The 17,058-nt window shown below is 32.5% G+C and overlaps 1 protein-coding gene across 1 annotated transcript in view; it reads left to right on the forward strand.

The window, feature by feature from the left end:
- The window catches only part of LOC149423440 (uncharacterized), a 172,166-nt gene extending 155,912 nt beyond the window's left edge, over nucleotides 1-16,254 (forward strand). Inside the window, exons 7-9 of the mRNA XM_089631968.1 lie at nucleotides 2,839-3,095; nucleotides 14,634-14,715; nucleotides 15,857-16,254. Of these exons, the coding sequence (XP_089488094.1) occupies nucleotides 2,839-3,095; nucleotides 14,634-14,715; nucleotides 15,857-15,890 (373 nt within the window). The 3' untranslated portion in view covers nucleotides 15,891-16,254. The remainder of the gene's footprint in view (nucleotides 1-2,838; nucleotides 3,096-14,633; nucleotides 14,716-15,856) is intronic.
- Nucleotides 16,255-17,058: the final 804 nt, after the last annotated feature.

Raw genomic sequence — 17,058 nt, forward strand, 5'->3', positions numbered from 1 at the left:
TATTTTTTGGTTTTTTCCTTTTGCTTATTTACCGTCTACACGGAAAAAATGAGTATTTATGAAAACGGGCTACAATGCTGTTTCCTAATAAACTCGTAGCAGATTCAGAATATATCGAGATACGTGTTCATGCACCAGCTTTTGTCCTGATAATACATATATGACGAAATGTGAAAATATTATAACTTTTATGAACAGGAGGAATAATTAGGAAACCTGTCAATTCATTTGTTAAAGGCTTACAGTCCCGTTGTAACCGGAATACGAATAATTTGAAGAGATTCTTAATAAATTAGTCTTCTCAGTGTGGACGATTTTTACAAGCATACATTTTATAAATATATTTGTTGAATTCGAATAAATCTTTCACACTGCAAACCCCTATTTAAATACATTGTTTCGATAAAAGGGTGTTTTGGGATTAGTATTTTATTAACATGAATAGTATTATCTGTCCCAAATATGAGCGTGCGAGCAGTAGGTATGTTGGACGCTTTTGTTTTCGACATTTTGTTTGGAGCATATTTTTTTTAAATGAAGATAAAGGCTGTCTCTTTAATGATTTGTAATTTTGTGTCATCCTCCGCTGGTCGAGTTTAATGCATTACTTATTTATTTAATTAACAGATTTTTTTTACCGATTCCTAATTATGCCTTATAAGAAGACCCGTTATTGTGACGCCAATTTACTCGACCACCCAAAGGTTAAAAAGTGGTGCAGACAGGTTAAACCCTTTCGCATGAACCTTTGCAAAATTTGTGAACAGATTAAAAAGCTGGGACTAGCATTGGGTTTTTGGATACGTACTGGCATGCAAACTGAGGTCTGCAACTGGCATCACTCACTCAAAACCAGCCAATATACGTTAAAATACTACCACTTTGTAAAGCGCCCTTAGCAAATTTATTTGCTGAGACATTTTTTAGGGGGTCAGAATTTAAAATAAAAAATCATCATATTCAGTTAAATTATATATTTTCCAAATAGTTTCCTTTTGCTTATGACCGCAGCACAAAAAATCAATATTGCATATTTATTCAATCATGAGTATTGTTGTGGGATGTAAGATAACCGAGGGAATGACTTTCCGTAAGTATTTGTTTTTTGTAAAATAATGGTAATTCATTCGCTCGGAATTGCATGGATCGTGAACACCTCAAATGGTGGAATTGTACAGTGGAGTTTAACCGTCTTACTCATAATCGTGGTATAAATATTATACGGGTGTATAAGTCTGCGGTAGTGGAAATAGTTACTCTTAATCGCTGCGGAAGCGTGTACCGGCCGTATTAGAAGCTGTCAAATTATACCGGTTGGCCCCTCAGTATAATTCCGTTTTTTACCGAAATTTGACATAAATAGATTTGCCTCGTAATGAAAATGTAAAAAAGTAGTGATACCCGTTTGCAGCACAGTTTAAATTGAAATATCGGCTTACCAAACCAAATACGGGATGGTTAATGATTTTTTCATCATACTTGTAGCGATACGGCCATCGTTACTTTACAAATATGTCTGTCGCCTGAAGAAAAAAAAGGTTGAGTAATATTGAGCTATACCAACTCTGCAGCGGCGTACTAGGGAATAAGATTGTAAGTGTTTGTTTTAGCGTCCCTCCATCATACTGAATTATGGTGTTCACTATAAATCCTTAAGCCACATAAGAGATATTATATATTTACGAACGTAAATTATAAATTTAAACACAGAAATTGACGGAAAATATTTTTACCTTTTTTGCAGTAGCAGATCTTTGATGTTTTTAAGTCCCCGCATAACCAATTTATACCGATTTATAACAAGTTTTTCGTTAAAACCCTTTAAGTTTTCAAGTTCCCAATAAATATAAATGTTAATTTTAAGATAATACCTATGCATTTTGTATGCCGAAACGTTCATTGTGTGAAATTTCCTGAACAGAAAAAAAATACAAAAGTGAGCTCCGAAAATTATTGAAAACACGTTTTGATCTGTTATTTAATGTGTTATAGGCATGAAAATTTTCACAGTGTATCTTTAATGCAACTAAAGCATTGGTAAAAAGATTTTTGCTTTATTTCAAACGAGTTCAAACAATATAATTTTTGCTTAGTTATTATCGTTTTTTTAATATTAGCGCGCTCCCTCTAATATTCGTAATTACATATCGCCCTTTTAAACCATCTTTGAACGCTTACTACGGGGCCTTAAGATTTAAAACTTAAATCTTTGATTGAAACCCAGATTTAGTATGAATAGGATATAACTTTGTTTTTATTATTAAATTTTGTTATTCATGGCTACCGGTTTCGGAACAACCCTTTCTTCCTCGGGGCAAAATGGTAATCGGACAACTCAACACAACGACAAATCAACACACTTTTTGTAATGAACGTAGTTCGGAGACTGTGGAATAATAGTGAACGTATACCTCTTATGAATGTACGACGCAAACAACCTCTTTCCATTTTGAGTAGTACTTTAAAAATACATTATATAATTTTTTCTCGGAGTTATATCTTTAAAAGTCATTGAAAGTGATAAAAAAACTATGTCAAACATGTTCGGTTTTTAGTATTTCATTTTTTTAATGACTTTATATCATTTTAAAAGGTGTTTAATTTGTTTATTTCTAACTATATTGAGTTGTCATAAAACAATCGAAATTACAACGTGTTTTTCCGTTATAAAACGAGGAATGGTCACTATAATGCAATTTATCGGAGCGAGTCAATGTATGGTTCTTATGTCCATCGTTCCTCAATCGTTTTATGATTATATGGGTTTTAGTGTTGAAAGCCACACATAATTTTACATTATTTGGGTCTCTAGTGTTAAGTTCATTTTAATTCCCGCAGTTGCAACGTAACCGGGTCCGACAGCGCGACCTGCACGCTGGTGGTCGAGCAGGTAACGCGGTCACACGCCGGCACGTACACTTGCGGCGCGTTCCCGGGACCCGCCGAGGCGGAGGGCGTCGCGGGCCCGAGTGCGGGCGCCGGGGCGGCTGCGGCGGCACCCTCGTCCGTGCCCGACCAGTCCTACACGCTGCCGACGCCAGAGACATACGCCAATGCGACAGTGGCGGTCCACGTGCTGCATGGTAACCTCATTGGTAAGCATACTAATTAGAATTTCTGCAATGTATTCGTACACAAAAACAAATAAATATCTTCCTATCCTATCTAAACTTAGTAAAAATGAAAACATATCTACCCCAATCAATCATAACACAATTTATATTTTTATATATTATATTTATATATTATTTTTATTATTTAAAAAGAGACCATTAGTGTATAAATAAATTGATAATATTTTAAAATATTTACATTAATTATCATCTATGTACCCATATATTTTATATTTAATTATTTTTTCGTCTTAATTGTTTCATTAACTAGCTTCATTAATACATTCGACACTGGTCCATAGTCAGGAAACACGCCATATGAAAACCCAACATTTGTACATAATTGGCATTATATGAGAATGGGTCGTTTCTACGACTCGTTCAATATGAAATATCTACAAAAGGTTTTCCACAAAGCATCTCCAAATATGACACAGGCTCTTAGGGAAACATTTTTCCTCAAGGCCTCCGGCGTGGAGTTACGGCAATTTTTTGTAATTTTTTTTCACTTCACATAGAGTACCTATTATTTTTCTTTCAATACGTTATTCTGTCTTTAAATATACTATAATAGTGTACTTTAACTAGCACTAATTTAATATTATACAATAACAAGTATTTTTTTATGCGAACAATTCGTCACAGATTCTCCTGGTGAGGTGTTAACAAAATTATTTATTTCACTATTTTGCACACAGCTACGGATTATTTTAGACTCTACCACGTTTTACATTTGGAACATTTTTTGCATAAATTTCATTTAATTTTATTTTACTTTATGTTCATATGTATAAAAGAGCAAAGAAATAAAAATAAATAATACAATCAAATTTTTGTTTCTGTTTTTGGGGTGTTATGCCGTGTTGCGCTAACTCTTTCTTAAGCCAACGTTTCGGACAACGTTACATTGTCCATCATAAGGGCAGATGTGTGTGTGTCCATGATTTTGTAACAATATGCACCACTTTAGTTTAATGCAAGCATTTTCAGCTCAGTTTTAAAGCAGACATTTTTGTCACAAAAATCGCACTGGATTTGAAGTGTTTATTGAAATCACGGGAATTAGAGTTTGATGACATCATTTATACGAGACACTGTCAATTATGTATGAAGAAAATAATTCTCTTCATTTGTATTATAAACCGTCCGAATAACATATTAAAAAACATATATTTTCTTATTCATCGTGTGTCAACCTATAATATTAATTTTTGGAGTCACTATAGTATTTCCGTATTCAGAAAACATCTTACATATAATAGTGCTGCCATGTTACAATCAGTGAACGCTTTCATTAGATAAGTTTATTCTGATACTAAGCCTGAAGTTTGACACAAAAATAGTTTAAGTCGTACGATGAATTTGTGGATGAATGATTTCAAGAACTCTGGAAGTTTTCTCACGAACGGCGGAAATGCTGATAAAGACATTGACAGAATAGTGAGTGCAAGAAATTCAATTAATGTAGGACTAAATGCAGCAGCCTCTAGCATAAAATTGTCAAAGAAATCGAGAATAATGGTTCAGAACAGAGGTTCTGATGGCAAACCTGAGGTACATTATTAAAGCATGCAACTGGTAGAGGAAGGACGATAGTTGACTGAATGGTGTTTAAATGACACCCACGAAGCATAATAATAAAAATAATAACATAGCATTTAGGTAGCACAGTTTAGTGTCATTTTACTTCAAGTCTTAATTTATTGTTACGAAACCGTTTAAGTTACGAACATGACTAACCAAAATGCATTTTTTTGATATACAGGGTCTCAATGGATGTACTTAACTTACTTTAACTAGTGATTCCTGACATTATCTGGAGCTAATGAAAATGAAATTTTGGTATCCGGTGACTTTTTTTAAATTTGTTATATTTACTTATAACTTTTTTATACCTAGTATAAACCTTTTAACTTATTTCTATTACATTGAGGATACTTTACAATACATCTAAAACTTATTCTTTATCTATGTGTGGTAAAACCATGTATGATCGTGTGAGGAATGTGGAGATCCGCAAAGAGTGCAAGGCTGATGTAAGCGTAATGAGTAAGATCAAGAAAGGGACGCTTAGATAATTTGGGCATGTAGAGCGAAGAAAGGAGTGAAAGGAGAATATACGATGCAAATGTGAATGGTAACAAAAATCGTGGATGCCCGAGGAAGACATGGCACGACCGGGTGAATCAGAAACTTGAGTGGGGCCATGTCAAGTGTCAGAATAATAGACGAGTATGTATGAGACGATGTATGAATGTGAATGAGGCTAGGAGTGTGTGCCAAGACCAAGTTGTTTGGCGGTCCGTCCTTTCTGCCTACTCCTGAGGGGAAATGGCTTGATGGTTAATTAGTTATATTTAGGAATAACCCACGAACAGTAACAAGGTTATTTGCTGTCGGTAATTCATTAAAAACCTAAAATCCATTAAAATACAGATTATTTTGGGTTCCCGACAAATTTGTCTTTGGAAGTCTTAAATCTCAACAGTTTCTCGTGGGGTTCGTAATTAAAATAAACTGTGTTCCGTAATTAAAATAAACTTTCTTAAACATGTATTTTGGGAGCACCTAATTTTTTAGTTTAAATATAAATATTAGGGTATCGTCAATTATTCACCGTCTCACACTTAACATTCCTAGTTTTTTCTGCATAATAATTATCTTAGAATACCTACTACAATTTAATACTGCTCGCATACTTCTATTTTGAATTATTTGCAATATCTTTATCTGAGCTTGATTGCACAAGAAAAGGACATTAGAGCAGTAATTTGAATGAAATGCTACTTTACTATTATAAACTAATTTACTTGTATTCACATCTAATTTATTCCTTATTCTTCCTAAAAAAATAACCTTTTTTGCAATTTTCTTATTTAAAAATTAAAATTTAGAGTTAAATTTGAGTCGGCAGTCTACTATAATGCCAATTTGTTTAAATATATTTTATTTGATAATTATATACACAAGGTGATAATGAGCGCCCTTAACCAGTGATTCCTGATATCATTTGGAGTTAAATATGCAAAAGAAATTTTGGTCACCGGTTAGATTCTTGTTGTAGTGTTATTTTTTCAAAAAAAACATAGAAAATCAGTAGGAACTGAGAAGCAAGGGTTGATTTGAGGAGTTGGGCAGTTACACGGCTGAGTGACCAGTGACGATATGTGAAAAAAAGTTTTTTGTGAAAGTTACCAAGGAATAAAATTTAATTAATATTTTTTACTCGAAATAATGTCAGGAATTACCGGTTAAAGTAAGAAAAGTACGTCCCTTAACACCCTGTATACCGCACAAGGATCCAGGCTTATTGAAGCCAGTGGGACTATGGCACTCCAACGGGGGTATGTTGTGAGGCTGAAGTGAATGAGAAGGGGAAGTAGAGGAGTCAGAAGAAGGTTGGGAAGTATCTGGATGTTCACACATCAATACACGGTTAAATCCATAACTGTACTGAGCTAGATTGATAAGTCTAGAGTGTAGAAAATATTATACGCGCTAGCCAGTGTACGAATAAAACGATGTGGAAATGTCGTTAATTTTAGTCGACAGATTTGTAAGGTTTTGCGGTTTTATTTATTTATTTATTTGTTAAGACATACACAGTACAATAATAAACAGTTAGATATTTTTATTTATTACATAGTTGTATTACCTATTACGTATGTCCATAAAATATCATTACGTAATTTCGCCTGAGATTGTTATAAAAGGAAGGGAGTGTGTAGATAGATAATAATAAATGAATTGAAAAAACTAATTATAATAAGCCCACAAATTTTAATTGACTGTTTATACACAGGAGTTTTGAAAAATTATGTGAACATATTTTTGAAATATGTCATGCTAAGAAATTTAATAAGTTAGTATGTTAGAAAGGAATCATGAAAGATGTCTAAATGTAGTAATTTTTCGTAATGGGTGTATGTTGTGATTGCGCGAGTAATTACTGAGTTGTTTGCTGCATTGGTATTGTTGGCTTCAATATTAAAAAGTGTAGTGTGCCTGGTACGCCTCGTTGGAACACTTAAACCAATGACGGATAGCAATTCGGGACTATCTATTTTATTATTTAGCAGATTATGTAGAAACAACGGGTCTGACAATGTGCGTCTTTTTTTGTAAAGTTAACATATTATTTGTAGTTTTGTTGTATTTCTTGAGTAAATGTTTCGAAAATTTATTCTGTATACTTTCTACTAAATATATGTATACCATTGAGGATTCCATATTGTGGAAGCATACTCCAGTGGACTAAACAAAATTTTCAGAGTCTTAGCATTTTTGAAAACTTTGCATATTTTTAATAAGAAACCTCTCATTCTGTAGGATTTTGAAATAATGTGTTCAATGTGCTTGTCAAAAATTAATTTGCTATCTAAGTAAACACCTAGATCTTTACACGTAGACATAGGTTGTAAAGGTTTGTTATTCAAGTTGTATGGATAGATGATTTTGTTTTTATTTCTAGTAAATGTAATCAAGTGACACTTATATATGTTTAAGGACAATAAATTTGATTCACAATATACGCACAAATTATCAAGATCGCTTTGCAATTCCATACAATCGAGTAAACACTGTATAGCTTTTTTTTTGTTTTTAATGAGTTTTATTATTCACAATGTACATTTGTAACGTATAAATTTAATTAATTAGCGACCGGTTTCGACACGTCCGTGTCATTAACTAGCTATTTTAAAACTATCAGTTTTAAAATAGCTAGTTAATGACAGGGACGTGTCGAAACCGGTCACTAATTAATTAAATTTATACGTAAAAAATGTACATTGTGAATAATAAAACTCATTAAAAACAAAAAATTTCTAGAAATTGTTACATAGTGAATGCCAAAGAAATACAAAAAAACTGTATAGCTTTATAAATCTTCATGTCATCCGCGTATAAAACAAAGTAACCATTTTGAAGCATACGTAAATGTCATTTATATAAATATTAAATAAGAGTGGTCCAAGATGCGACCCCTGGGGCACACCTGAGACGATTTCCGCTAAGCAAGATGCAAAACCATTGACAACCGTGATTTGGTGCCGATTATTGACGTATGATGCGATCCACCTATAGAGGTCACCGTGAATTCCTTGACCTAATAACTTTTGTAAAAGAATATTATGATTAACACGGTCAAATGCTTTAGAATAATCCGTATAAATGGCATCTACCTGGCATCGCATATCCATTTGAGGATGAAGAAAATTGGTAAAAAATGCAAGATTTGAAGTTGTGGAGCGATTTTTCATGAAGCCGTGTTGATTATTTAAGAGTGAGGGTGAGATAGTAGAATATAATTGATCGTAAACAATTTTTTCCAATACTTTACTTAGTATCGGTAATTTGGATAAAGTTTGATACATTATTTTTACTGCCATTTTTATATATTGGGGTAATCAAGGCTGTTTTCCACTTGTCGGGAAATGTTCTTTCAGATAGCGATAGTTTGAAAATAACAAAAATGGGGTGTGTCAATTGTTGACTACAATAATTTATGAAGATCCTTGGAAGTTGATCATCCCCTGGTCCCTTTTTGATATCAATGGACTTAAGGTATTTGAATGTGATGTTTTCATTGATCTCGATTGAGTTGATTATGCTATTTGAATTAGAGCAAAGACTGGCATTGCTTGTATGTGCAGGTTGAGCATTCGAAAATACAGATCCAAAATACTTAGAAAATAAGTTGGCTACTCCTCTACTGTCATTAGCAGTTTTTTCACGGTAAATCATATGATCAGGGATGGCAGGAGATTTTCTTTGAGAATTGACGTAGGACCATATTTTTTTAACATTATGCTGTATACCAGATTCTATCGTAGAAGTGTAGGTTTTGTAAGCTGCTGAAGCGACGGTCTTTTGCCCTTTGCGAAGCAATGAAAATGAAAGATAATCAAGGGGGTTCCGATGGCGCTTCCATTTTCTAAAGAATTTTAATTTTTCGTTTGTTATTTTTATTAAGGCTGCCGTGTACCATAGTGGGTATTTTCCAGATTTCACAACAATCTTAGGAATAAACGCTTCGATAATCTGTTCAATTATAATATAAAACGAATATAACGCTGTATTTACATCCAGTGCATTTATAACGGTTGACCAGTTGGTTTCTTTCAGTCTCTCATTGATCTCTGCATAATCTGCTTTATGAAATAATTTTATTGTTGGAGGAGTTGAGAGGGTTGCAATAGTGGATGGAAATTCTAGTTCTACAATCAATGATTTATGATGAGCATCTTTTTTAACTAATGGGTGGTCGGCAAGCGACACATTAACTGAAGTGTTACAGAAGACGAGGTCCAAAATTCTACCGTATTTGTTAGGTAAATGGTTAAATTGGGTTAAATTTGCAAAAGATAAGCAGTTAAGTAACGCGAGTGCGCATTGATCTCTATTACTTGGCATTTGTTGATTATTCCATTTAACATTAGGTTTAGTCATTAGGTAAAATAATGCCAGCACGTCCCTAGTACCTAAGTTAATATTGTAATTTTTTGCGATTTAATTAGGTTTCCTTTGAAGTTTGAGGCTGATTATTGTCAGTTGTACGAGTGTGTATCAGATACCAGTATCTCATAACATCATACACGATTTGTGTAGTTGGTACATTAGCTAATGAAACATAATGTAAGCAACCCTTTGAGTAGTTAACATTTGAGAGTAGTGCGGGGGTAAACCGATGAACAGAATTCATGAACTGGGAAGCTTAGAGAGTAGCTCCGCATGAAATATGAACAAATATCTGATTTATTGAAATTAATACCAGCATCTAATTTCAAAGGGGTAATTGAACCGTGACAAAATTACTACATTTTCAAATCGTAAGAACCTTGAATTAATTATTATATTTTCCAATTGTAAGTACCTACTTGAATCAATTATTAAAATTTTCAATTGTAAGTACTTGAATCAATTATTACTTTTCCAATTGTAAGTACTTGAATCAATTATTACATTTTCCAAATGTAATAATTGATGTGAATATAAAATGAGAAGATAATAAAAATAGAATATCAAATATTACGATATTCTAAGTTTTGTGGTAATTATATTCGTAACTGTTTCACACACCAAGCAGTTTGTAAAAAATACGCAATTAAAAAGTACATTTTTTCTGTGTTATCCTTTTTTGCATTTACTGACTTACATTTCTGAATGAATTTGGCATTCTCAATTGGTGTTAGTGAGTGAGTTAGTTAGTTATGTTGTGAGGTTGAAGATAGTGGGGAGAAGAAGGAGATGGAGAGAGGAAGGTGGAGAGATTCCTGGCTATTCAGATTTGGTAACCAAACACGGCCAAATTTGTGAATTAATAATCAAATAAAATTAACTTGCGCACACCACGATTTGAACCCCCGACCTCCATCTTGCCAGTTGAGAGCCTTACCCTTCGGCAAGGTAGGCCAAAATTTACAAAAGAAAAGTTAATAAAACAGAACAAATTTATCACATGATACTGTAGTGATATTTTTGGTGACATGTATGTCCTTGCACATCATTGAACTAAAGAAATTAATCTGCATAATAATATTCAAACCTTGTTAAGTTTTGTTTCAGAGATGATATTCGCAACAGCTTACGTTCTTGGCGCTATTATTCAGTAAAAGATTATATGACACAGTATATTTATATCAGCAATGACTCTATTTTTCTTGTCAAAAAGGCGGGTGAAAAAAATATTTCTTGTATCGAAAATATGAGTTCCATTACTCGCCTTGATCGAACAATCTTACAACAGTGGATGACACCCTTTAGAAATTTATAGCTCGAGCACCCTCTATAGACATGATAATAAAAATATATTGGATTCTTACACACGGGGATATAGAGAAGCGATGGAATACCTACCTTGCAGGTTTAACCCGGAACCCTTAAAACATGGCCGAATTGTTTTTCACTTGCTTTTATTTTCAATAAAGCTATTTGATAAACAATAAAGTCTTTAACCCTCGCCCCATATATTTACAAAATGGGGACTTTTATATAAGTTTCGAATAATAATCAAGCCTTCAATAAAGGCAAGATTCTGGTCAGCGACCTGTAGTAAATCTACCAATACATTATTATTTTGTGTACAAAATATGTAGTTTATTCTTTTCTTCAGTTAACAGAGAAATGTTTTTATTTATTATCTATTTTTACAAAGTTTGAGTGAGATTTTTTTCTTTGTTTCGCGAGTTAAATTTAACAAAGGAATGCGTTTCCAAGCTGCACCCGTTAAACTTTTAATCAAAGCTAAACAAGCTTTCAGCATATTATAAATTGGCTTTCATTGGTGTGACGTTATATAACGAAGAAACTGAAGGAAATTTAGGAAGTGCATTAAAACTAGTACCTAACTATCGTTTAATTAACTTTAGTTAAGCGTCCTTTCTCTACGACAACTTTAAGTTGAGGAATAACTAGAGCTTATAATGGATTACAAATGCTGGAATGAACTATATTTATCTTCAGAACACTTTAAAATTACTTGCAAATAAAAACAACATACTTAAAGTACAACTTATAAAAACTGTTGATCAAATATGACACTTTAAAATGCCTCTCCAACGTTTTTGATAGTCAATGTAACCTACAAGCCAAATGGTGCGGCGTTTCGTTTGCTGGAACTCCAGTAATTATTTTATTTCTGTTCGTAATAACTTCGCTATGAACATGAACCACAATCCATTAAACAGATGAGCATCCCGGTGCATCCGAAGATGTAAGTGGTGACTTGGTGCGGGGAGGAGAAAGGGGTGGTGGGTGGGTCGGGCATTAAATATGCAGTTTGTAAAGTGCTCGCTGCGAGCGACATCATTTTAGGATTTTACTATTTATGAAGCAAATTATTCAAATACTTAGATAAGCAAGCGACGTTCTTATAATAATTATATCCGTTCACAGGAAATCAGTGCTTGGGATTGGAAAGGAGTTAGAAGAAACGATTTGTGATTTGAATGGTTCTTTAAGATTAAAATTCTCAAGAGAATCTTTAAAAAGACGATGCATACATTATGGTAAGAACTTTGATGGGATTATGAAATACTGAAACCAGTTCCAAAAAGCCTAAATGTATATTTCTCCCTAATCAACAAATCATTTGCTTGTGTCAGTTATAATAACTTACATAAGCTACCATATTACCTAGTATAGTAACAATTTTAAATTGTTTACGATGAAAAAATATATAGATTAAATATTTTTCTAATCTTTTAATGCCAACATTAATTATTTAACAGAAAATAAACAGTGTTATTTTTATATCTTTCACGAATATTAATCTCAAAGAACATTTCCTTCCTAAAATCCAACCCGGATAACTTACTAATTAACCATTGAAAAATGTCTCCGAAATTTAATCAAATTATTAATTCTGTATTGAAAATATAATTGAATTGAGCGGCTGTCTAAGAGCGGAGAGGAGAGGACATTTTAATCTTTGAAAGTCTAAAGTTCATTGCGGACCATTGAAAAGTTTTTCGTAGACTTTCATGGAAAATTAAAAGTCGAAAGAAGGGCAGTCACTTCATGGGCTAATGTCTGCTGGAATATTTCCATTACAAACCGATTACATTACCTCTTGAGGGCCTATTACAGCCTACCCTCCTTCTTCTGCTCTTCCAACACGGCGCCTTTGACGGGTAAAAAGTATGCAGATTTATTGAAATTTGTGTAAAGCAGTAGCACATGGCTGGCTTTAGAGTTGTGCTAATGCAATTGGGTGCATCGTGGACTCTGTAGAAGTTTGAATAACTATTTATTTATTCATGGCATGCACTATTATATTACGGGGAAGATTACAAATATGAGGTAAATGTAAGTATAAAAGGATATGAAGGCAGTTTTAGTTGAGTTGTTCTGATAGGTAGAAGTCCTCGCTTTGAGGGTATAAAGAACTACGTGAGATCTCCCACGAGTTTTATTTATTAGGAATATATAAGTTGACCTCTTTCAATATGAAAAGAAAACATCACATTCCTGTACACCAGAGGTACATTTTATTTATAATCTACATATTTAGACTGTGGTCCAATAAAATTACATCACGTCATGAAATAGGAAAAAAAAAGATTAACAGGGAAAGGGTAGTATATAGCTTAAGGCAAAGCTTAAACAGTCTTGATAGAATTCGTGATTAAAATAGTATGTGTAAGGATGAAAATTTTTAAAAAGAATTAAAATTAATTTTTTTTTACAAAAAACTTTGTTTACACCGCAAACTTCGTTAATAAAAAGTTTTGATTGCTCTTTTCCGTCGGTATGGCGAAATAAAATATAATAACATATTGTAAAAATCATTAATTGGTTGATTGGATGAGAATTGTATGTCATTTAATCTAATTACGGAAAAGATTCACCTTAAAACTATTATTTAAGCTATTGTTTTTGTCTATAATATATAGCTATTCTTTTTTTTGATGATTTTTTTGACAAAAATAATATTTATACAACTATATTTTGAATGTTAACCCTTTCAGCACGGCACTTTTGTTTCCACATATAACAATATACATAATACCATATTTTATGCTTCATAACGCCTTAAATAATTTTTTGAAAAATTGTGGTCTATAATTAAGTATGGTTTTTAATTAAGTTATTTTTAAAAATAGTATTTTATTATTTTAGGACTCAAAAGGTTATTTTCTTTTAGCAAGGGAACAAAATTATCAAACCAACAATCGTTTATTTTTTTTTCAAATATTAATTTGCTGTGTACATATATAAACATAAATATGATAATGGATTCCAGTCCAAGCACAGTCAAAACGGAATCCCTCATTATATTTACTATATTTGTCGGTGGAATAAAGATTGTAATCTAGCGGATAAAAAGATTCCATGAGGAGTATCCTTCACAAGCGATACAAAAAATACGGAGCTATTTGCTTCCCAAAATCAAGATATATTAATTTTTATTAATATATAGAACGATTAGGAACGTGAAGCTCCTCAGGAAAAACTCTGGTATTGAAAGGGTTAATAATTTTTTACTTCCCTTTAGATTCGACATCGATTTACATAGCAAATAACCAAAAGTTTTTCAGCTCACATAATTGGTACATTTTATTTGAATATTCATCAAACACAAACCTGATTTCTAAAGGAAAAGTCTGTGTGTCTTGTACTTCGCAAATGTTTGTTCTTTAAACTATGAATAAAATATGAAAGCTAAAATAGTTTGAACGCAGCAGCTAAAATCCAATTCCAGAGACTGGGTGTCAATAAAGCCTACTTAGCAATCCTCATATGAGAATAATGTACTTTCACAAAAGCAACCCTTTTTGATAAAAGCATTTTGTTGTTTTTGTCTAAAGTCATAAGTGTGTTAACCTTTTCTTTTCAAAAATGTCCGCAGTCGTAATACACACGACTCTCATTCAAGTTGTTCTCCAGGCAAAACTTTTCAAGCATTTTAAGATATGAAGTGCTCTCATTGAGTTCGAGGTTGTTTAAACCGTATTTCAAAGAAAAAGAAGAAGAAATGTACTTGTCAATGTATAATTATTTTATGTCTCTTTTTCTCAGGAGTTGCGGTTTTACCAAACACGGGGAAGTCTATGGGAGCGGCAGGAGCGAGTTACATATCTCTACATAAAATTATAATAGGGTGAGTCATTTATTATTTAGGAAAATGGTATTTTGAATGGGGATTATATTTGGTTATCCCGATTTTCAATTAGGATACTACTTTTACTTGTTGGAGAGAACTTTTTACTATTAATCTATTTTTAGGAAAGCTTTTACGCAAATATATAGGTAGTATAACTTTATCGCGAAACATAATTTTGAGCATCAGAAAGAAATAATAAATATAAAATTAAATAGATAAAACAGTTTTAATAACTCGCTGATTTACAAAGAGACAATCAAAGGTTTAAGACTTTGGTAAGAATTTGTTTTTAGTATGATCCACAAAATTCAACAAATTAACATTAAACATGTTAATATCATCAAAGTATCGGTTTCCCGTATTGTGAAACCGTTGTACCGGGGAATGAGCGATGTAGTTGCCCCTGGGTATAAATACTGCAGAAGAATCTAGTATTGTGTCTTGCTGTTCTTGCGGGTAATCGAAAGTTTATAAGTTGCAGGAGTTTGGGACAGTCTTATTTAGAATTTACCATTTTAAACAAGAAAGTAAAAACATTTGTTTTATGTCTTATTTTCAATGTATGAATGTTTAATTACATTTTAATATCGGCATGATCTTAAATGAGCCAATGAAAAATTTAGATAAATATGTTTTTGCGATTTGTCCTCAAAATTGAGATATCTTCAGTATACTGAAAAATCTTTCAATATCGAGAAAGAATTTTTAAAGTCAATCAATTATGAAATCGCTTTTTCTTATTTACATTTGACCGAAAGAGCAATTCTTCATCGGTCTCGCGAAATTTGAAACACTGACATTGACCCTTTTAGAAGCAAGATAAAGTTATATAATTGTGATAATATATGAAGTTAGAAGCAACTTCCAAACAAAGGTTTCGTAAAAAAAGTTTTTCGCATTTCGTAAAATGGACTGAATGTCGCAGTCTGTTCCTACTCTGATACAACGTATAAAGAATTTAAAGTATGTAATTACAAATTTCACTAACGTGATTGGTTTATAAAGTTTCTGTCTAGTTCAATTCCGAGTAATTCCAGTGAACCACGTCTAAAGGAACAACAGTAACTAGTTGTCAGCGGAATGAAATTTAGCGGACGAAAAGTTTCACAAAAGATTTAGGAATCTGTTTGTTTTTCAGACTCAGTGTGGCTTTGTTCCTGCGAAGCCGGTAACCGAAGAGGCGACTGTAATATCGCCTGGGGAGGATATCGCTGGGAACTGGGAAGAACATCTCGGGCTATCTCCTGGCCTGGCCAAGTCTAGACAGTGGACGAAGTGTGTATATAAATAATTATTTAAAATGAATTAATAAATTATTCCATAACATATTCATTATGATGTAAATATTATATTACAGTAATAACTATTTTTCAATTCACTGTGTTTAACACGACTTTATTTTAAGTTCATCATCGTAAATTTAAAATTTATTACAACATATTATTATATCTTATAAAATATATAATGCATTAGTGAAGTTATTAAAGAGATCAAAAATATTAAACACTTTCAAAGAAATGTTGTTGCAATAGCGAATCGATACGATATCTAACTACTTGTAATGTTCAACACGAGTTTTTTAAATGGAAATAAATAAATATTTTCTAAGAATTGACCTTCTGTATTTTTTTCCTGTCCCTCATCTCCAAGAAACAAAAAGTGACTTCGAACAAGATGGATTAACTAGTAACCACAGAAAAACAATAAAATCAATGTTCGTTTCACTTCCACTAGAGAATGGTCTCAGCGATATTCTCTTGTCGATTATTTATTGGTTGACATTTATCTGGTCTCGAGTCATTACGAGGAATGATATTAAGCCACTGGCGAGATACGAACACTGCTAACTTAGATTTGTAGTTGGTTATCAACTTATACAGATAATTCAGAGAGCATTTGCTGGATTATCTTATTGTTTTTCTGTTAAGAGAGATAAAACGTTTTCAATAAATTCAAACTCTAATAATAATATTGATTCAATTTTACATTGCGCCAGTAAAAAAATAATCACCACAAGGGTGCATTAATCATGTAATTAATATCGTAGCCTTTTCAAAAGGATGATGTCTCTGTTACAACCTAATCGTTTTATTTTGAAACGCGCTGAGCCACGATAACAAGCAAATAAGTTAATAAATACTTAAACATTGAAAAGAGTGCTCGTATACTTAATTTTGCCTTTTTGCTAGTTGGGAGTGGCTCAGTGCGATATGCGGGCGTTATGTAGACAGAACAATTTATATTATTTAATAAGTTAAAAAAAAAAAATGTGTTATTATTTTATTTCATTTTAATGTTTTCAATATCAGTTCAGATCTTTTTCTACATGACAGGAAATTT

This window comes from Hesperophylax consimilis, chromosome 5 (genome assembly GCF_061612785.1).
Source record: "Hesperophylax consimilis isolate HC1 chromosome 5, BYU_Hcon_1.0, whole genome shotgun sequence".
Lineage (NCBI taxonomy): Eukaryota > Metazoa > Arthropoda > Insecta > Trichoptera > Limnephilidae > Hesperophylax > Hesperophylax consimilis.